Here is a 21,370-nt window from a genome sequence, read left to right on the forward strand (position 1 = left end):
TTGCAGCTTTCAGTAAAACCAACATCTGAGACATTTTCATTTTCTTATTTTGATTCAGAATACTGTATGTATGCAGCATCTAGGCAACATTATGAGAAAGGTTGCCTTGATAAAATTTGACCCTGAAAGCATGCTCTCGGTAGCAACCTTGGTTTACCTCTGTGTGAAACAGCCCTAAAATATATAGAAAAGCTGTTGGGTGGATACTGAAAACTATTTCCAACATGGTTGCCAGGATACAGAAAGCCACGTGACCAGGTTTTCTGTAGCATCTATCTACTTGTGGAGCAAGTTTTAGCACACAACCCACTATCATGCATCTGTGCTAAGAACTCACATGCAGAGAAGTCGCAAGGAAAGAGATCTGTGGAGGAACTTTCCATTCCATTCCTTAGCATTCATGTCTACTCAGACTGGCATCCTCTCCAGGCATTGGTACAGGTTTCAGGGCAGCTTCATTTATACCTATTCCTATTCAGCTGGAGTTGCACCTACAGTTAAACTACAGCAACAATCAAGCATTGGCAAACTTAGTTGTGTTAAATATCGCGAAGGAAAATGCAGAGGAAGCTGTTCCCCCCACAATTTCCAGTGCAGAGTCCTGTCTGTCAGTGGCTGTAGCACAGAAGAATTCTTCCTTCCTCATCCTCAGGAAAGAAAGGTACCCATACTCAGCACAAATATGTGGTTTGTATTAGTCTGGAACCATTCATGCTCATCCTTAACATGCTGCTTTCAGTCTAGATTTATTGCGTAGATCCTGCCATCCAGGCAGGTGGGTGTGCTTTACTTGGCATGTGTTTGAAACTCTCCCCTTGTGATCTTGATATATGCCTACCCACAATGTCACTGGGCAGGTATGGATACATACACACACACACACACACACACACACACACACACACACACACACACACACACACCATTGCTGGGACCGCCTGCATCTGTTTTCAGATGGGCAAATACAGAATCAATCTGCTATGAGCTTTTATTTTTGGAATGAATCCAGCTTGTCAAGAAGCATTTTTCAAGGGCAAAAAAAAAAAAAAAGGTGCAACACAGCTAGGTAGGAAAACCAACTGCTCAGTCGCTCTTCATTCCAGAATGATGTATGTACAAAGCCTGTCTCAAGTAAAAGAGATGTGGAGGGTAAGCTTTTAGGGAATATTGTTTGTAAAGTCCAGAGCCATGCTTTTGTGGAGGAGCGTCCAGGGAAGTCCTCACACACCTACTGTTCATGCCTCTGGGCAGGGGGAGTACTTCTAGGGAATCCATCTATTTCAGTTTCTCTCAGTTTCCCATTTCTCCAATCTTAAAATACATTTTTGCATCAGTTTTTGATTTTTTAAAAAGTGTTACATCCCCATGAGAATTTGTCAGCATTTTTTGTTGTTGATTTTTCCTAATACACACAGTTTTGCAAGTAACTTTCAACATTTTTGTATTATATTCACTAATATATTCACTTTCCCCTGATAAAACACATTTTTGTAGGCATTTTTTTGGTTGGGGAACTGCACTGCAAAATTTGGTAGAATAACTGTGTTAAGCCTACATACTGTATTGGGAAATATGAACCAGATTGAATTTTTTTTCTCACATCCCAAAGTGTTTCCTGCATCTTTGGGGAATCATGACATTAACATAGATACCTCTTCCCCTATCTGTTGTGTGCTAGAGTAATGCCTGCCTCCCCCCCCCTTTTTTTTTACAACACAGATAAGGCACCACTTTTCTGTTCTCTTCTGTTCTCTTCTCTTCTCTTTTTGCAATTCCACATACAGGGTTCGGCAACCTAGCAATTATTCAATCACTCTTCTTTGCAATTGTTCCCATTTAAGTTTCTCTATTTTGACTAAAACCAGATTCTAAATGAGGCCAGAGCTTCTTTGTATAGTGGTATTTAATATATTCTTATTCCCTACTAGAATTCCCACCTTAAGAGTTATAAAATGGCTTATTTTGCCTTAGGCTCTACGGGCAGCATATGGCGAGCTGAAACACCCTTCCTTACAGGTACCTGCCCACATCCACCTGCTCAGATAAACACCTGGCACAGTGCTGGCAGTAAACACACTTGCACTCATGTATAAATACTCCTCCCAGCGTTTCTGCAGTGACACCCTGTGCCGCAAAGTTGTGCTCACACATATCTATGCAATAAAACATGCACATCAACATTTTGAGCAGAATCATTCAATCCAGTTCATACATCGCTTGATTATGCAACATAATTTCTACAGTTCTCCCACACCTGGCTCACACACTGCATCCATGATGTATGCTTTGATCATATAGGTAAGCACAGATGAGGTACTTCTTGAGGAGGTGTTGATGTGGAAAGCACCCAGTGTGATCCAAGCTGTGGCTACTCATCTGATGCTGATGAGTGTGATGTGGAAGTGGCCTCATGGCAGTAACCATGTTGCCAAGCAGGGTTAGAAACTGGGATAGAAAAGCTAGGAGCCAAATGGCTTCTGGGACCTGGGTTCTAGGCGCCAAAACAGAATGTCTGGTCGCCACTGGTGGGCGGAGTGTCGGCAACACTTTTTATTTATTATTTTAATAAGCAATTCACATAAGAGACATATTGTTAATATCACATTTTTATCAGAAATTGTAGATACGTGTTTAATTTGCTGTTTATAATAAAAAATATTTGTACCTTACTTCAGTTTCCAAAACATTCTACTCTTTATTGTTAAACTCCTTAACATACTGTTTATTCTTAACATCTACATCAAGGTTTCAAAGCACATACATTTCAGTAATGCTTGAGTGTCAGCCAGGCACAAAAAATGGCACCCATACTTTTTGAAGTACTCGCAAATCTTTAGGTGCAAAATGCGCCTGGCACCCTGCTAATTTCGAACCCTGTTGCCAAGATACTGTATTAATTGGGCCTAACACACACACACATATTACAGTCTTTCCTACATCCAATGTCAGTCTCTAACATCACTTGAGACCAGCTACTTGAAGGAACTACTCTTCATACCACACAGGGACTGTGAGTAGGATTTGCCAGCGATGACATGTTGTGATTAACCCTAAACCCTTCAGATAAGGCAGAAAAGAAATAAAAACAAAGTAAATGATGAACCCCCTTTCTCAGGAGACTCACCAAATCCCAGCCCAAACATCTGAAATCATTGCAAGACATGGCCACATTCACTGCAAAATATGTTTGTGTTTATCTGCAGTAGGACTGGGGCTGGAAGAATTTAGACCATTTCTCTTCCATGCTGCCCTAGTCCGATAGCTAATATCTGATGCTTCCCAGTAATGCCTTAATTTAGAGTTTCTACATAGGGGCAGCTCATACATGCATGCCTACATCCAGCACAACCAGAGGCATTGAAAGGTCTCAATAACTTTTCACATATGCATATTCACAAGTACCTATGGATGATAGTTCCCTCTTGCTACCAGTCCCTGGACGCATTAATAATTTTTTAAAAAACAGATTAAAATCTGTACATTAAAAAAACAACCAATCCAAACAGAAACTGTAGAAGGAAATGGGAAAGGGAGTTTCTAAGTACAGCATGTCACCATGTCCTTTGGCAGGATCTGCACTGGGGGTGGGAGGCGGGAAGAGGCAGGGGGAATCCCTCTTTATTCAAACAAAAGCTGGTGTCACCATGAAGCATGGCAGGGCAGCAGGGAACCTTCTGCTTATGAATATGTAAAGCTACTGATTTCTGGGTACTGCACATGTCGCTTGAAACAATGGTCTCCGCGTTTGATGGCAAGTGAATAATGGTAATATGTGGGGGAGTTTAGTTTTTAAACTAGTCGGCTAATTGAAAAGCCTCCTTTATTCCTTTACTCAAAACACCCTTTTGACCTGGAAGGAACGCAAATCCTGCATTTTCCACCTCTCTCCCACTACTGTACTTTACTTATCTAAAGCAATACACCTAACCACTCGCCTTCGGCCTTCCTCTCAGCACATCTCTGTCTATGCAGCAACCTATTCACCAGGATGCCTGTTGAAGGTCCAGCACCTCAAAAATAATATTCTAGAGCTGCTCAGAAAGGTGCAAAAAAGAGCAGCCAAAATGATCAAGGAGCTGCAGCAATTCCCAGAATGGTTGCAACATTTTGGGGCTTTTCAGTTTAGGAATAAACTTTAAGAAAAAGAAAACTTTAATTTTTAAAATAAAGACAAAATACAAACAACATTGAATGAACAGATACAAATGTGGGGGGAGAGAGAAGTAGAAGGGATAAAGGGGAAGAAAAGGGAAAATAATACCCTACATTAATTCATGTTATGCATCTTTTATAATCACAATCCAAGGCATCGAGAAAAAGATGATTTGGGGTATAAAATTATGTATATTATGGAGACAGTGGACAGATTACCTCCCCCACCCCTTTTCCTAATGCTGAAATCCGGGCTCATTCAATGAAGCTGAATGGTGGGAGAATCAGGAGAAAAGGAAGTACCATACTTCTTGACATCAATCAGCTAGATAGCTCAGTTAGTTAGACAGTGGTGCTGATATGCTAAGGTTGTAGGTTTGCTCCCCATAGGAAACAGCTGCAAATCCCTGCACTGCAGGGGGTTGGACTAAATGATCCTCAGGGTCCCTTCCAACTCTGCAATTCTATGATTCACGCAGCACATAGCTAGAATGCAACTGCCACAAGACATGGTGCTAGCCACCAATTTAGGTGGCTTCAACATGGGCTTAGAAAAACCTGTGGGTGATAAGATGACCAATGGCTGCTCGTCGTGATATACTAATTCCAGGATCAGAAGCAGCATGCCTTTGAACACCAGTCACTGAGGAACATGAATGGGAGAACACCATTGCATTCACGTTCTGCTTTTATGGACTTTCCATAGGCATCTGGTTAGCCATGGTGGGAAGCAGAATAGTGTAGCAGATGAGTCTTCTGGTCTGATTCAGCACAAATTTTCATGCATTCATATATGCAAGTGTCCTGACCACCTGAAAGAGGATTGCTCTGAAGAACAGGTATTGTACAGGATCAGTGAGCAGAATATTCTTATTATTGTACCCTGCCCTCTGCAGGGTTCTGTGGGTGAAAGAGGTGTGCAGGCTATACTTAAGACAGGACACGCTATGCATTATAAGGGAGAGTCCATTCCACTGCCTGTCAGATTGCAGCGAGGGAGAGGGTGCTTTGCAGTCTAATTGTGCTGTTAAAGGGGCAAGTAAAAAGCAAGGATTTCCTGCTTTCAGGCTTCCCATAGGCACCTGGTTGGCCACTGTGAGAACAGAATGCTGGACTAGATGAGCCATTGGCATGAACTAGCAGGACTTTTTCTTACACTGCAACCAGCTACCTTTGAAGCTTGCAATTTACTTGGGTGACTGCTGGACCCTAATGAGAGGGAAGCTGCAGCTGGTGAACCTGGCCTGCATCCCACTCTCTCCCTGACAGCCAAAATGCCTCTAATGATGCTGTCCCCTTACCTAGTTCCCCAGGTAGCCTGCAGAGGCACAGCAATAGTTTAGTAGCGGCCTTGGAGCAGACTATCCAGGAATATTGTCCTGCCGACTTTAAAAGGATTGCATGCATCAATAGCTATTTATCCAAGGTCATTTGCAAAGTACACTTAAGCCTTGATTCAGACAGTGTTTAGCAGTGTATTTTTCTGCTATGCAAATGAACCACAGCAAACCTCAGGTTCTTATTTCCCACCACCTCCCTCCCTCACACAGAGAAGGAGATTGGGAACATCCAGTTACGAGTTTTAAACTAATCATAGTTCATTGAAATGCGAAACTGTGGTTTGTAAACTGTGAGCAGTGAAAGCAAGTCTGTATCTGAAACCTAAACCTGTTCTGGGTCCCCCCCCCAAAAAAAAACCCCAAAAAAGTATATTTAGGAGGTGCATGAGACGAGGAGATGGAGGGGGAAAGTCCAGTTGCATGAGCCAACTCTGTTCCATGCATGCAACAATTTAGTTCAATCCCAGCCCAGTTAGATCCTGGCAATTCTCACTAATCCTGAAGCAAAGTTCTTAACCCGAGATAATATTTCTGGGTTAGCGGAGTCTGTAACCTGAAGCGTATGTAACCTGAAGCGTATGTAACCCAAGGTACCACTGTAATTATATTTTAAACTACAGTTCCTTGAGTTTGGACATCACCAATAACTGGGGAAATATTTGTTTTCTGTGAATATAATTTCCTGCAGCAATTTTCTAATCCAGTGCATGAAACAGGAGTTGAACGGGAAGTCAAGGCTCACCCTGCCTTGTTCACACAGTGAGACACCATGGTTGCCTGTTTCATCTGAATTGCACCTAAGGCAGCAATCTGAAACAAACTTGCTTGGGGCTAAGCCCCGTTGAGCACAGCAGAATTTGCTCTTGAGTAAATGCACAGAGGACTGTAGATGTTTCTTGCTATAAGGATGTACTCCTGTGAGTCTGAGAAGAGGGAAAAGGGGGGGGGAGAGATTTTAAAAATAACGGGGGATGGATTAAGGTGGAGAGGAAAGAAATAATGTAACTCAATCTGTGCTTCCTGAAAGATCTGGAGACTGCTGTGCTTCCTTCCCTTGCCTGCTGCCAACTTGCATTCACATGGAGCATCGAAGCACTCAGTCCAGGAGGGCGCACCCTTCAGAAGAATCACACCATCTGCTCTCAGTGGCAGCAAGTTATCTAAGTCCTGCGCCATAACATTTTGGAAGAAGTTGAGTTAGAAATGAAAAGGACTCGATATGCCAGTGTCTACACACAATATTTTACCAGCCAATAATACTAATAAACCTGTGAAATATGTCTGGAGTGAATGTATCTGCAGGATGTGCAATGCCCAGGTCTAAATGGCTCCTTCAGCCTTCCAGGTCACCAGAACAACCCGGACAAGTGAATCTTTTATAAATCTAGTACACCTTGTGGCTGGATATGATGAATGTGATACATCATGCAGCAGACACCTGTCCTCTATGGGGAAGTGTCATGCATCTGTTTTGCATGCAGAAGGTCCCAAATTCAATCCCCGGCATCTCCAGGTACAGCAGGGAACGTTCCCACTCAGAAACCCTGCAGAGCTGCCACCAGTCAGTGTAGACAATACTGAGTCGGATAGATCAATGGTCTGGTTTTTATGTCAATGACCACATAGCCCCATGCCAGCAGTGAATACACCAACCGCCTCTCTCCCTCTCTCTGCCACCCCTCCACCACCCACATACACCCTTTCTCCTCTTCTTCTGCCACGCCCTCATCCTTTCCAGAAATCTAAACTAATTGCCAGCAGAGGCTTCTCCCTCTTCCAGTGCTCCATCATGCCTGCATTTTTCTCACTTCATTCTCAACACAAGCAGTCGGTTTAAGTCTAAGAGTGAGCAACTGGACCAAGGTCACTCAGTGAAGTTCATGGATTTGAACACAGGTCTCTTTGGTTGCAGTCTAGCATACTTGTCCACTTCACCCCACCGGTTGAAGCTACTTGGGAGGTGGGAGGACCAGGTTGGTCTCTCCAGCAGACTGCAATGAACCAAGGCTGGAAGATCTGCAATGCTGTGGTTTCTGGGGATTGTGTTACACTGGCAGGGCTGTGTGTGGGAAGCCTGCAAAGTACTGCTCTATTTTGGGGGCCTGAAAGTAGCTCCTTTATTTCATTCTTTTTTACCTTTTGGAGAGATGAATAATGGTGTCATGAAGAAACAAAGGGAAAGCTTTGCCCATTTCCAGGCTTCTTATTCACACTAATTAAGTACTAGCAGCTCTGCTGAAGGGAACGCCCCCACTTTGAATTTTCAGAAAACAAAGTCAAAATGAATCCCAAAAGAAGCAGCAGCACACAGGCACCAGCCATTCCTTCCCCATTAACGCTGCCTCTTCACGTGCAATGCGCGGAATTCAAGATGCTTCTTTTGGCTGGCAACCATATACAGTAAATAGGATGTCAGAAAAACCCCCAGTATGTTTCTCTGATTCTTCAGGTGGGAGTTGAGGAACTTGTGAAAATTATTGGGAGGAAAATAATTGACGATGCCTTGGGCCAGTCCTTCCATTTGCAAGAAGGAAAGTTTAAAAGCTGCATTTGAGTGACAGCTGCGCACATACAGGCTCCTCTTGTTTGCTTGCACACTTACTGCTCCTACTCACTGCCTTACAAAGCGTATTGACACCTCGGGTATGAAACGCATTATATAAAGCTCAATTCAGTTTCATATGCTCTACATTGAATGCCATCCAGTTATGAAACACAATGCAGTTCCTCCCAGCTTAGAGCTCCAACCAATAAATCTTCCATAGCTAGAAGGCTTTTGTCCTCTGACTCTCAAACTCCCCCAAAGTTGCATTTAGAGGCATTTCCTTTCTGACACGCAGCCTGCCTGATATTGACAGAAAACATCAAACTAAGCTGCCACAAGAAATGGGTATTGATGGAGTGCTGCTGGGATAACTCCCAAGAGAAATGACTAGCAGCTTAAGCCTGCGGCTCTCAAGTATGCAGAGGTGGAAATCATGAATCTAAACTCCTGGGAATGGCAATGAAAAAGCCAACTTATGGACTGCTATGCTGTAATTTATATAGCTCTATAGGGAGTATAGGGCATAACAGTAGTGATACAAGCCACCCCAATCTCCATGAGCAGTGCGAGATTCCAGGGGCTCCAGGCGCTTACCCAGGGTTTGTGCTTTTTTTGAGAATAAGGCACAGCAAAGACTATGTAGCAGTCGAGATCCTGATGCAGATCTTTATTCCCCCCTTGTTCCTGATGTAGATCTTCACTCATCTTTTTTCTCTGGAGGGGAGGGGGATGCCATTTTGTGGTTCACCTCAAGTGCCAAAATGTATTGGACCTGGCCAGATTCCCAGCACTCTTTTAACAGACCACAATACCCAGGATTCTTTGGGTGGGATGTGTTTAAATGTACAGTCATACCTTGGTTCTTGAAAGGAATCTGTTCCGGAAGTCTGTTCGACTTCCAAAAACATTCGAAAACCAAGGCGCGGCTTTCAATTGGCTGCAGGAGCTTCCTGCACTCAGATCAGAAGCTGTGGAAGCAGCATCGGACGTTCAGGTCCCAAAGAACGTTCACAAACCAGAACACTCACTTCTGGGTTTGCGGTGTTTGGGAGCCAAAACGTACAAGTACCAAAGAGTTTGACAACCAAGGTACCACTGTAATTTAAATGTATTGCGCACATACAATCCAAAAGGAATTAAGCCTACAGTCCTCTCTAAACATTCCAAAAGAAGAAGAAAAGTTTCAGCAAATGCTAATAATAAGTATCGTAATATGCGGCATTTGTAAAGCACTTCCAACGTGCATTATCATGTTGTAACCTTCACGACAACAACGTAAGGTGAAGGAGTGTTATTATCCCCATATAGTAAGTAGGGTACACTGAAGCTTAGAGAGAATGCCTTGCTAAGGCCACCAAGAAAGAGCTGAATGGGCAGCTTCCTGATTTATAGCACAAAAGGAATAAAAGTCGGAAGACTTTCAAATGGTGAGTGGATTGAGGAGTGAAATAGCTGTTTTGCTAGCTGAGCAAGTGGAGAGTCAAGGAATTCAGTGCTGACAAATACATACTTGTGCCATTCCCTGAAAAAAATCAAGTTAACCTTAAAGAGCTTTTTGTTAATTTTTCTGATCCAGGTAAAGTGATATGTGTGATGTGGAAGCCACTGGAATGCTATACTTGATTTTAAACAGAAATAACACTGGATTCCATTTGGAGGTGGGGGGGGGGGCGCTTGGTGACCCATACCTCCATTGGCTTTGTCCTGCCCTTGTAGGCTACCAAGACAAGATAGGCCCATTGTACTGGGAACCCATCAGCCTTGAATGCTTTGCATGGAAACTGTATATATAACCACAAACACTTTATGCATAATCTTTCATTTGCCTTTTCAGAATCATGAGCCTTTGAATATTGAACTGGGACAGGGTGGATTCTGCAACATAACAGGAACGCAATAATAATACACTAGTGGGGGACATATACTAGACCAACCACACATACTTCTGCTTTATTGGTTGTTGCAATGCTTCCTCAATTTTGTCATCTAAGAAAAGCACTCTCACGCCACTATAGCACAACAAAAACAGGACATACACCTCAAAAAAACAGCAACCCTGAAACATTTCTGGTTTGAAAAATTACAGGATTTTATCAGGAAGTTATGGGACATGCACTGGTTGGAAATGAAGCATTATGTCTGCCCTGAAACTTTTGCAAATGTAAACAGTGTTGAAAGTGAGATCCCGTATAAATGCCCCAATACCATCTGAACATAAATAATCATAAATGCACAATAAAAATGACACCTGGGCATGCCCACAGTCTCTCTGCTCAAACCCATTCAAAAGGATAAAAGGGAAAACCCAGCAATATAAACCATTGGATGTTTATTTTTCTATCCTGCTTTTGATATGTGTTTGTCAAGTGTCAATCCTGGATAGACTGAGCAACCTATTGGCCTGAATGCCCAAGCCATTGAATTTGGATATTTCTTTCTAATATTACTGTGCTTTTCATCTCCACTCAGTTTGTTGAGAGAGAGATATTTTTTATGTTAGAAATGTAAAATATACAGCTGTCAGGGGCTCAGGAGCTGAGGCACAGGGAAGATGGGAGATGGAGAGCGAGGGGGAGGAATCCGAAGGGAGCGTAGGAGGGGACAGTGGTCCGAGGGATTCCATGAGCCTCTCCAGCGAATCGGAAGATTCACAGAAGGGAGTGCCAGTGGCCAGGGGCAGGGGGGTCCCAAGGGGAACGCCCCAGGAGCAAGGGGGCAGCAGGGACTCCCAGAGCAGTAGTTGGAAATCAGGACCAGCTTCCCCACCAGAGCAGTGTGGGGGGGAAGAGTCCCAGGCATCGGGGCCAGTGCTTTCCCCACCAGGGAGAGGAGACGAGGCAGAGCCTACCACACCTCCCTCGGAGAGTCGGACAACGGAAGGGAGGTCAGATCCGGCCAGTGTCACGGAAGAGGGAAGCAGTGATAGAAGTAGTGTAACGGTTAGGAGAAAGGTCACTGGGTTGGCGCGAGAAGCAAGTTCAAATGTACAGGAGCGCGGGACAGCAGAGAGTGAGGATTGGGAACCGGGTCCTAAAGCACGCTGGAGGCAGGGGGAGGAGCTAAGCGACTCAGCGTCGGAAGAGTCCAGAAAGGGCAATGCCCCAGAGGGCAGGAGGACCCAGAGGAGAAGAGAGCAGCGCAGGAGGTGGAGCAGGGCTAGGATCTTAAACTGGTGTGGAAGGGGCGGAGACTCAGACGGGACTTCGCCGATCTAGAGTCTAGACGTAGGGCTGCACGCTCTGGCTTTGAAATGGAAATTAAACTTCAATAAAGACTTTTGTACATAACATCAGCCTGGCGTTGGTCCTCTGTGAGCTGGGACCTAGAGGCAGCTCTGACAACAGCCATTCCAAGAAAACAGGTATGAGATTAGTTAAAAATGATATCACTCCATCATCCTGGTTGTTGTTTTTTGTTGTTGTTGTTAATTCCCCCCCCCCCAATTCATCTCTTCATATTGGCCTATGTCGCCAACTAGTCCTGTAACCAAAGGCATGTACTCTGTGCTTCTGAAACTCAATCCAGAAAATCCAGAAAAAATGCATGATTTGGGGAGGATGAAAGTCAAACGCAAAGTAAATTCTTAGAAATAACAGCTGGAACCAACTATGGTGAGGTCCAAATGCAGAGTGTTTCCACTGAACGCCTGGAGCTATCCCCACATTGGTGAGAAATAGTTCCACACATTTGCATGGTTCCTGATCAAAGATGGCATATTGTGATGCTGAGAACACAAATTCACATAATTATGTCAAAAACTATGTGAGAGGAAGCTCTGTGTAACAGACTGTCATGGCTTTGTTGGTACAGGTTGATGGGGTTTTAAGATCAAAAAAGGCCACTGTAGGCTTGCTAACCTTGCTTCATAACACAGACTGATAATGTTCCTTCGGTAATTATCACTTTGTCAAGCCCACTCATTTTTCCCCCTGAAGAGAGCTAGAGAGAGTAGTAAATGCAAATTAAAAGGAAAGGCAGAACAAAGGGAGAGTTTATTAGGGTTTCCATTTTCCTTACTATCCACTGATGTAAAACAAGCTTCAACAGAAGAAAAATAAAATAAAATCTATAACATATGGCTTTTTAAACCTTTGATCCAGGAATGATTAGCACTATTTAACAAAGTAATATTCCTCTTTTTGCCTATGCATACATTCTGCTCCTGACATGTATAGTTATTATAGGGAACACTTCACAAAATCACCTTAAGCAGGAGCAGACACCTGTGATAGGCTTATTATCCCCTGGCTTGCCTCTCATTAGTTCATTGACTGGAGATACCAGAGAAAGCTCTATAGTCTACAGCAGTTTTGCAAGTAAACAAGTAATAACTGTGGTTACCAAATGAAAATGTTTCCTCAGCATTAACTCAATGCTAAACAGCCAAAGGTAGGTGCAGTACACTATGATATGAGTAGTTCTGGCATATTTTAGAATGAGACCATTTCTGTCTACCTGAACTCCAGTTTAGATTAGATGATTTGGAATGGGTTCTATAATCAGCATATGTACAAAGACACCTAAAACATGGCTAAGGACATCCCTGGCCACCCTTGGCCTCCAGCACATGCCCAAAGGTCTCAGTGCATTAGAAGTCTCAGTTATATCATGCACCCTCAATGAATTGGAGAACTGTTGGAACAGGCACAGACCTGAAATAGTAGTGGGCGGCAACTCCTCAACTTGTTACAAGAGCATCTAATATTTCCAATAGGAGCCAGTCCGTCTGGTCTAGCTAGGGTGGCCACTTACCTATCACTAAAAAAGAGGAAATGCATCACCAAAACAGAAGAGACAGATTTGCATGAAATTTGCACGTGCTAATATATACACATTTTTCACGTAATATACCACCAGATACAGTGGTGGCGGTGGTGGCGGCAGCAGATTACCAGAGGGGTTAGCCACTGGCCACCTTCCTCCTTCCTGTACTGCTGCTCCTGACAGCCCAACTCATCATCCTAAATGGTGGTGGCAGAAGCAGCAGAGCCCCAAGTGGGCTGAGGAGGACGAAGCTGGCCAGCAGGGGTGCGAGTTAGCCTACAAGTGTGGATCCTGGAGACAGGGGCCCCAGGAGTGGCAGGCGAAGGAGCCTGTGGATTGGGGCAGGGGGCGGGAGCTGCAGCAGCCTGTTCTGGCTGTCCCTCCATGATTCACCCACCGCCTTTCATCATACTGTGGTTTGCAGTGCCACCTTTCTGTGGCCAAGCAAACTGCAGCATGACAGCACTCCTACATTTTTATTATATAATATACAAATTTAGAAATAGAAATGCAATACATCAGTTGGGAAGACTGACCAGGTGACCTGTGTGTCTGCTAAAACTATTGTCCAGCTGCCAACTGTTGATGAACAACTTTCAGGCCCCTGCTGCTTCCCCTTCTTATGGCTCCTTATCTTTAGTCTGGACTTGTCTGTACACTTTATGAACAGAAGGCTCCTTCAAATAGAGTACTGTCAGAGTGGGCGTTCAGTTAGAATACAGTCTTCTGTAAATCAGAGTGCCAAAATTGAAATTTGGGGATCTAATTCCATACGGACTTATTTGGGGCATTGGTCCATCTTGCCCAGCATATTCTCTGACAAGCAGCGGCTCCAATGGCCTCAATAAGCCGTCTTTCCCAGTCCTGCAACATGAGATCCTTTCCACCAGAGATGCAGAAAACCGAACACGGGGCTTTTCTGAGCACAGAGCGTGTCCTCTAACCATTGAACTATGAGCCCCACCACCTGGGTGCAAATGGCATTTCCTTTTCCCAGTTATTTTTCAGAGTAACCTATTCTACAGGTAAAAACTACGATGAGCATGCTTTCTTCAACTTGCACTAAGCATACACGGCATTGTTTGCACCACTGTTAACTCAGAGTCTCAAATTATGCTTCTCTCGCAGGTACAGGGCCCCCAGGTTGTCTCTGCCCTCTGAAGCAAACTCTGCAACTCTTACAGCTGACCTGCCTGCCTTCCACACCCTCTGGTGATCTCCGTCACAGAAACCCCAGAGACCCGGCCTCAGACAGTTTGTCACCCAGCTTCCTCTGACTTCCTCAGTTGCCTTTTGCAATTCATTGCACACAATCTGGTTCCCTCTCTTTGGCTCCTCTGTCACCTAATTGGCTGGCTGCTGTCCCCGGACTACGCTCTGTGACACAGCTTAAGCCCAGGGCACTGCATCTTTGGCCGAGGAATCTCTTGCAGAAGGATGTTTAGCAATATCTCTCTCCCTGCTTTTCTTCCCCCTAAAGACTGAGGGAAATCTGCTCCATTGCTGCTGAACACTTGCTTGTGCAGAGGTTTATAACCACCGCATTAATTAATCTGTTGTGACCTTTTTAAAATATGAGGTTAATACTGATTGACTGTGTCTTTTCTAGAGTCAATGCCACACCACTTTAATAGGTTTAAAAGGAAGGTGGTATTTTGAATCCCCTTGACAGCAGGCATGTTTGGGAGAATACATATTAATTAACTGACTAAATAAGTCCTTCCAGATTCCCTCTCTCTGCATGGGGAGCCTGCAGGACGGACAGCCCATCCCACTTCTCCAGGGCGGCACAGAGAGGTAAATGGAGAGGCTTATGAAGCTCCCTTACACTGGGGCTTGTTTGGACAAAGCCTTAATGAGCTTTGTTGTTATTTTTATATTTATTACCTACCCTTTACTAGCAGGTCCTGTGGGTGGTTATAAAAATTTAAAATTCTGTATTAAAAACATCTCAGGTGTCAAAGGCAAGGGCAAAAAAGTATACATGCAACTCCTGGTTTGCATACATTCAAAGATCGCATCGCTGCAACCCAGATATAGACAGAAAAGGGGGTGTCACAGGGTTGGGGACAGGCTTACATGCCAATGGGGGGGGCAGTTTCAGGAATGCAACCCCCGTGCAAAATGGTTGTTGTCTGTATATTAATGAGCTTCATGCATCCATGTCAAACTGCTTTGAGGCTCCTTTTATCTGAAAGGGCAAACAAGCCACATTTAACCCTAGCTTTCAGTCAGATCTGAACCAGAAAACTATGGTTAACAGCATCCAAACAAGCCAGAATATGAAGCTGGTTTTCAGATCTTGGCTTGTTTGGAAGCCATTAACCGTAATTCTAATTCAGATGTAATGGGAAACTATGGTTGAATGTGACTTCCTGGGTTCTTTGCCCACTCAGACAAAAGGAGAAACAAAAGAGCTATGCGCAGACATAATATTTTGAGTGTGGCTGCTGAATCAACCTATTGATCAATATTATTCTATTACTCTGACTGGCAGTGATCCTCATGCAGGGGTCTTTCACACCATGAGTTTGAACCTCAGACCTCCTGCATGCAAAGTATGATTGACAAATACAGAAACTGTGGTGGCAACTTCCTTCAAGTCGCATTAGGAAGCATGAGGGAAAACATCATGCTATGCAAATTTATGAGTCCTGTCCTGGGGATTGAATTAGGGAGGGCATGAGGGTGAGCCACCAGCAAGCATTTAGGGTTTGACAGTTCAAAGGGTGGGTTTGAAGACAGGAGCTCTGACTGGCCCTTGAACATGGCTTTTCTACTGGAAGGCAGGCAGCTCAGGGCATTAACCATCACCAAGGCCATAACTGAGATGCTTGACATTCTCCAAAGCCTCTGCTTACTGACACCCATCCAAGTGGTGATTTCACCATGTAATGCTACTCTGATGCGGCTTATCTGTATGTTTGCTGTTTTATAAGACAATGTGCTCTTCAAAAATGCCTGGAGGAAAGATGACTTGCTTCTTATGAGTGTTTTCATACACAAAACCTAAAGCAGCTCTTAAAGCAGGCTTTATGATTATGAATGTAAAACTTATATTCACCAGAATGCCTATTTGCATTGCAAATGCTGTCCCTCTGCTCTCTCTGCCACTTAGCAACAATAGCGAGACAGAGGCTCAAAAGTGATGTGCGAAAACACTCTTGATTTTACCTAGTTTAAAAGTAATTGGAGAAACCAATTAAAGTTGGATTTTAGCCACAAGAAGCAAGAAGGGCTATTGATTGTAAAATTTTAGAGTTGTTTCGCCACAGTAATAGAATCAATAGTTTTGCAAAGTTCCTGTAATTCAGAAACCCTGAACTGATTGTTATAACTGAAGAAAGAATCTCTTTGGGAACTGGGTGCTGGCTGCTCTTTCTTGTGTCTGTCTCTTATGTTGACAGCACAAAATCCCAAACCTCAAAAGCCTTAAACGGACAGTGTGGCCACTAGTTACAGTGTGGCCACTAGTTACTGTGCACAGGCCAAAGCTATGAGTTTAAACCTAGCCTCAGAACAAGAAACTATCTGAGCCTCAGTTCTCCATCCATAGAATGGGAAAAGCAACCACCTAGTTGTGGGAAGGCTGGAAAACCAGCCACGTAGCATTCTTTGCAGTTCAAATGTTAGATCAAGGATTGTAAGGGATAGTAACCATATATATCTCTCTAGCAGATCAAGAAGGCCATTCCCTCTGTCCTATACTCATTCCATTTCTCATCTTCACTGTGTGTCAGTTTCAAGGAGGTGGGAACGTACAATATCCAAAGTTGTTTTTTTTGCTTTCAATGCTGTCCTGTGGGCTGGGCCTAAGGGATTGAAAGAAGGGTGCAAAGGGGTTGTTGGAGATGGAGCATCAATGTTGATGAAAAGTATGGCTTTCAGACACATGCAGGGTTTTGCATGTGGCCACTCTAGTTCTACAGCTGGTGGGGGGGGATTACCTTCCTAGGTGCCAGCTGATCCTACACTAAACGGATGGATGAATGGGTAAAAGTAATGGTTCTAGCATGTATGAAAACGTGTGCCTAGACTTCTTCCTTTAAACATGTGCTTGTAGCAATTGTCACCACATCAGTTCCCAAAGCATGTAAAAATATATAGGCCATTCACTGCAGCACACAGGTCTGAGGAATCCCTTTCCAACATGTAGTAAGATCAGGCAGCACCTACCACGAGCTGAGAGCTTCTTGGTGTTTATGATCTTGGCAGCATATTCTTGTCCTGACAACACCTTCACACACCTCCTGACAATTGAGAAAGCACCTCTGTTGGAGAGAAGAAGAGAAGAGAGGGAGAAACCCCCAATACATGAGATGTTTGCTGAATAAAGTCATGTACCCCACATGCCTACATGTTTAAAAGTGGGAATGTTCAAAAGAAGAGCCAGGCTGGTGGAGGCAAAAGGCCTGTGCACATCCTGTTTCCCACAGTGGCCCTCTGGAAAGCCCACAAGCAAGACAAAAAGGTAACAGATGTGTCCTCTGATCCTGGAGGTAGTATAAAGCCATCATGATCAGTAGTCATTGATGCTCCTCTTTTTATTAACAGCACATTAAAACCTAGAGCAGAGGTTTTCAACCTTTTTGGGTCCACAGCTCCCTTGACCAACTACATTCTTTCTGTGGCACCCCTGTGGGGCTCAGGAGCCCAGTTAGGTCACCCCTTGCCTGCAGAGCTGGCAGCCCCTCACCTCTTTTTGAACACCTTCCCTTGTGGGGTATTCCCTCAGCCTCCTCTCTTCTCCCCTCTCCTTGCCACAGCTGCTGTCCCTGGTCTCTGAGCTGCACCCCCCCTGCCCCAAAGAGAGGTGCCTCCTCCCACTACCCCACTGGGGCCTGAGAAGCACCCCCTGGCCAGCTCCAGAAGCACCATTCGCCCTGGGAGCTTGTAGCCAGGGCTACTGCAACAAACAGCTATGCAAGCCTTTGGGACAGAGATGTGAGAGGGAATCAGAGGAGGGAGGGAAGGGAAGAAGGACAGAGGCCAATGTTGCCCGCAGCACCCCAACCATCATTCAAGGCACCCCAGCACACTGGTTGAAAACCACTGTTCTAGAGAATGGTCAGGCGTTTAGAAGGAAGGTTGCAGCAGTTCATCCTTTTCTTATGATAAACCCTAATCTGAACCCCTACCCCCTTCAATCCCCTTCACCAAAGCACTCTTCCCTCCCTTTCTCCCCCTTTGCCACAGCTGCCAAATCTTAGCTCTGCCTCTATCTTCAACACATTGCCTACCCCAAATGAGTGCCATTTCTTATCTCTTTGACACATTCTGAGTGTGGGGGGGGGGGGAAATGGGAAGAACTGGCTGTTTTACATATGTATCACATTCGTTTCATGACCTTCATAGAATCATAGAATTGTAGAACCTGAAGGGACCACAGGGGTAATCTAGTCCAGCCCTCTGCAACCCTCTTTTGCCCAATACTCTAAGGCTGAAGTGGAAATTGATAACTAGCTTGAGTAGAAACACTGGGGTGAGGTGAGGGGTGGGGATTTTTCCAACAGAGAGGTTCAATGTGCATTAGATCCACTTAGGGAAGCTTTCCCAATCAAATGGCATTTGAAAGAAAAATCAGCAATGTGGATGTAATAAAGAAAAAAAATCCCTGTTATAAAAAGTGACAAATTGTCTCCTTCATTTAAGCATTTGGCATGTTTCCCCTTCCAATTTTTCACATTGTCTTCTCCCCCCTCCCCCTGAATAGTGACTTTTTCCACTGGTGGAAAGCATTAAGCACCTTCTGTCTTATCAAATGTCTCTTGGTACAAATGGCAGTCAGTGCCTGCCAATAATAATGCATTTTAATGAAGGAAAGATTGACACCAATGCAGTTTTTGTGCAAAAGACCCAACTTGAATCTGATGTTGCTGAAATTTTAAAACATGACCTGGTGGCAAAGATTATAGTGACAGCAGCTACAAGGGCTAAAATATTCTCATGTTAAAGAAATAGAAACTTGCATTCTGCAGTCTATATAAATTGTGCCAGGTTAAGAAAATTTGAATAGTCTTGCTTATTTCATATAATTTGTTTTGTGCCTGTCAGTCAAGCAGGCCTGGCCGATATATTTTTCTGTCAGAGGCAAAGATGGTGGTGTCCTCCACTCCATGTATGGAATCCAATTGGGCTGACAGCTGAATCCTTCTTCAGCACTGGGGATGAGGCAACATCCTCCTCTGTACCTGGGGACAGGTGTCTAGTTTAAGGTGTGCAAGGAAGGCTTGTCTAGGGGACTCGGGAAATGAGGGTGGCATATTTCTGTAATTCCCAAATTTGTGGATATTGGGGGTTTGTACTACCTTCTGGCTTAAAGTACATGCAAGTTCAAGCTTTGGAAATAAAACTTGTACCCCACCCCATAACTCTAACCACAGGTATACAAAACTTGCTTTACTTTTTGCATCCCTTTGGGATCCTAACTGTTGTGACAACTTCACTGCACCACAGTCTTTTATGGGACTGGTCGTTTTCATTTATTAGGCTAGTGCATCCACAGTGGCTGGAGAAGGAATGCTCCATAGAGAAGCAAGAGCGGGTTAAAGGCAGAGCCCTTTGAGCTCTGCTAAGAAGATGATGATTTGTGATGCCACCAGGCTTCCCACAAGTGAAACTGTATTATGAAACATGCTTCCTACAGGATGCTTCCACATCAGGCATGCAGTTCATATCCTGGTGGATTTGTAGATGCCAAGACTTCATTGGCCTCTGATGGTAAACATTAAAGCAGAGGTGAAGAAGACTGAAGATGCGTGTCCTTTTCTCCTCTTCATGGGCAGCTACTTTTCAACCAGAAAGCAAAGCTTTGACTTTTTCAACCTTGACCTGACCAGTGCCATTTACCTATAGGGAGAAGTGGCCTGCTAGTTTCTAAAACAGCTTGGCTTCTGTTAACCTGAGCCTCCTCTGCAGAAATAGAAGAATCACCTTACCGAGTAGAGTTAACTACCTCTTGCTAATACTTAGTAGAGGCAAAGGAGGAAATGAGACATGCTGTGAAGGTACGCTTATATTCATTGCCTGGGAAATAAGATTTGCAGCGGGAATCTTGTCATTTCTTGGCTCTGTGGTGCTAAAATTGAATGGTAAGGTGTTTCCGGATGTGAGGTTTAAACTGGCGCTTGCATTTCCCACACAAATATCACTCCTGGAAAACCCTACAGCGACCTTTGTGTAAATTCAGGCTAACCTTCACTCTATTCCTCTTTATACTTTGCATTAACAATATTCACATGTGCACAAATGGTATGGGAGAGGACCACAGAGACAGGTGTGAGAATGCTCTTAAGGGAAAGAAGACTTTGTGCCTAATTAGATACTTCACCCTTCTTGTTTTTTATTATGCCTTTAACCACTTATAATAAACAACTTGTTTCAGGCCCTAGCCACTCGGGTGGCAGATATGACATTGGGTTGGATCCTTAGTTTAATTGGATGGGGGGTGTCCCCCCCCAAGGGATCAGCATATCCCCTTAAGGTGATTCTGGGGAGATGCTTCTGTCTGGATGCCCACACAGGGGCTGATGGGCCACAGCACCCCCAAATAGTGAACTTGGAGGGGTTGCCCTGACTGGATGTATGTTATAGGGTGATGCTTAACTTTGGTTAACCTTGCCAAAAATCAACCAGCAGTCAGGCTGGTTAAGTCAAGATACACACCCAATGCCTAGGCCAAAAACTGCTGACACCTGTAATCAATAAAGTTGTGGCCTGTTTAAATCCCATTTTGGTTGTCCTGTGCTTATTGCCTCTACATCTTTCCTTGGCCCCACTGCCTGCAGCTCCACTGCACCTGGGCCTGCAAACCAGATTCCTGATGAATCGCAAGAAGCTCAGAACTGAAGCTATACTTTATGCTTGACTAAGGGAAACTGAGGCATGGCTCATACCAGCCAAGGGCATAAAGTAAGCAGTGCTGGGACTGAAACCTGCCTGAGGGCCACAACCGCTGCCTTGCAAGCCCTTCTCCCTAAGCTGAGGTGGCTAGATGTTAGTGCTGTGAAAATGCACCCTTTGCAGAATAAACAAAAACAAAAACAAAAACCACTCATGGGTCCAGCAACTGATAATGGTGTCACAGAATGTTCCTTGGTGATCCCTGGCTTAGATTAAGCAGTGATGGTACCACAAGAGTATCCTACTTGCCATTCACAATGTCTAGGGATCTGCATCCAGGGGGCAATGGAAGGTGGAAGTAGGGGGGTGTTCTTAGTACCACTTACTTCAGTTCCATTGCGCTCCCACGGCTGATTTCTGAAGCCACATCCACACAATCTGTATTGATCCTGTAGTTACTTGACGAACACTGTTGTTTGATGCCGCCCTCCAACCTCATACCAGGTTCAATCCAATTAGAAAAGTGAATGAGGAGTAAGCGGTAATGTGAAATTACCCTAACAGTCGCTGCACTGGCCCAGATGAGCGCAGGCGACAGCTTAAAGAACAGCAGAGCTGGAGGGGTGGGGGAACCTAAGAGGTTGGGAGGCATCCGGGGGACACATCCCTGCCAGCTCTCTTACACAAACAACTCTGTGCAAATGTGGCTTGAAATGCAGTGCAGGGT

The 21,370-nt window shown here is 44.4% G+C and overlaps 1 protein-coding gene across 3 annotated transcripts in view; it reads right to left on the reverse strand.

Annotated features, from left to right (window-relative positions):
• CAMK2A (calcium/calmodulin dependent protein kinase II alpha) overlaps positions 1-21,370 on the reverse strand; it is a 105,342-nt gene that overhangs the window by 67,945 nt on the left and 16,027 nt on the right. For all 3 annotated transcript variants that reach the window (XR_014153867.1, XR_014153868.1, XM_081851446.1), the window contains exon 2: positions 16,978-17,072. Coding sequence is in view for 1 of the 3 variants with exons in the window: in XM_081851446.1 (XP_081707572.1) it covers positions 16,978-17,072 (95 nt within the window). In the remaining 2 variants the exon portion in view is untranslated. The remainder of the gene's footprint in view (positions 1-16,977; positions 17,073-21,370) is intronic.

This window comes from Podarcis erhardii (assembly GCF_964252035.2).
Source record: "Podarcis erhardii genome assembly, chromosome: 2".
Lineage (NCBI taxonomy): Eukaryota > Metazoa > Chordata > Lepidosauria > Squamata > Lacertidae > Podarcis > Podarcis erhardii.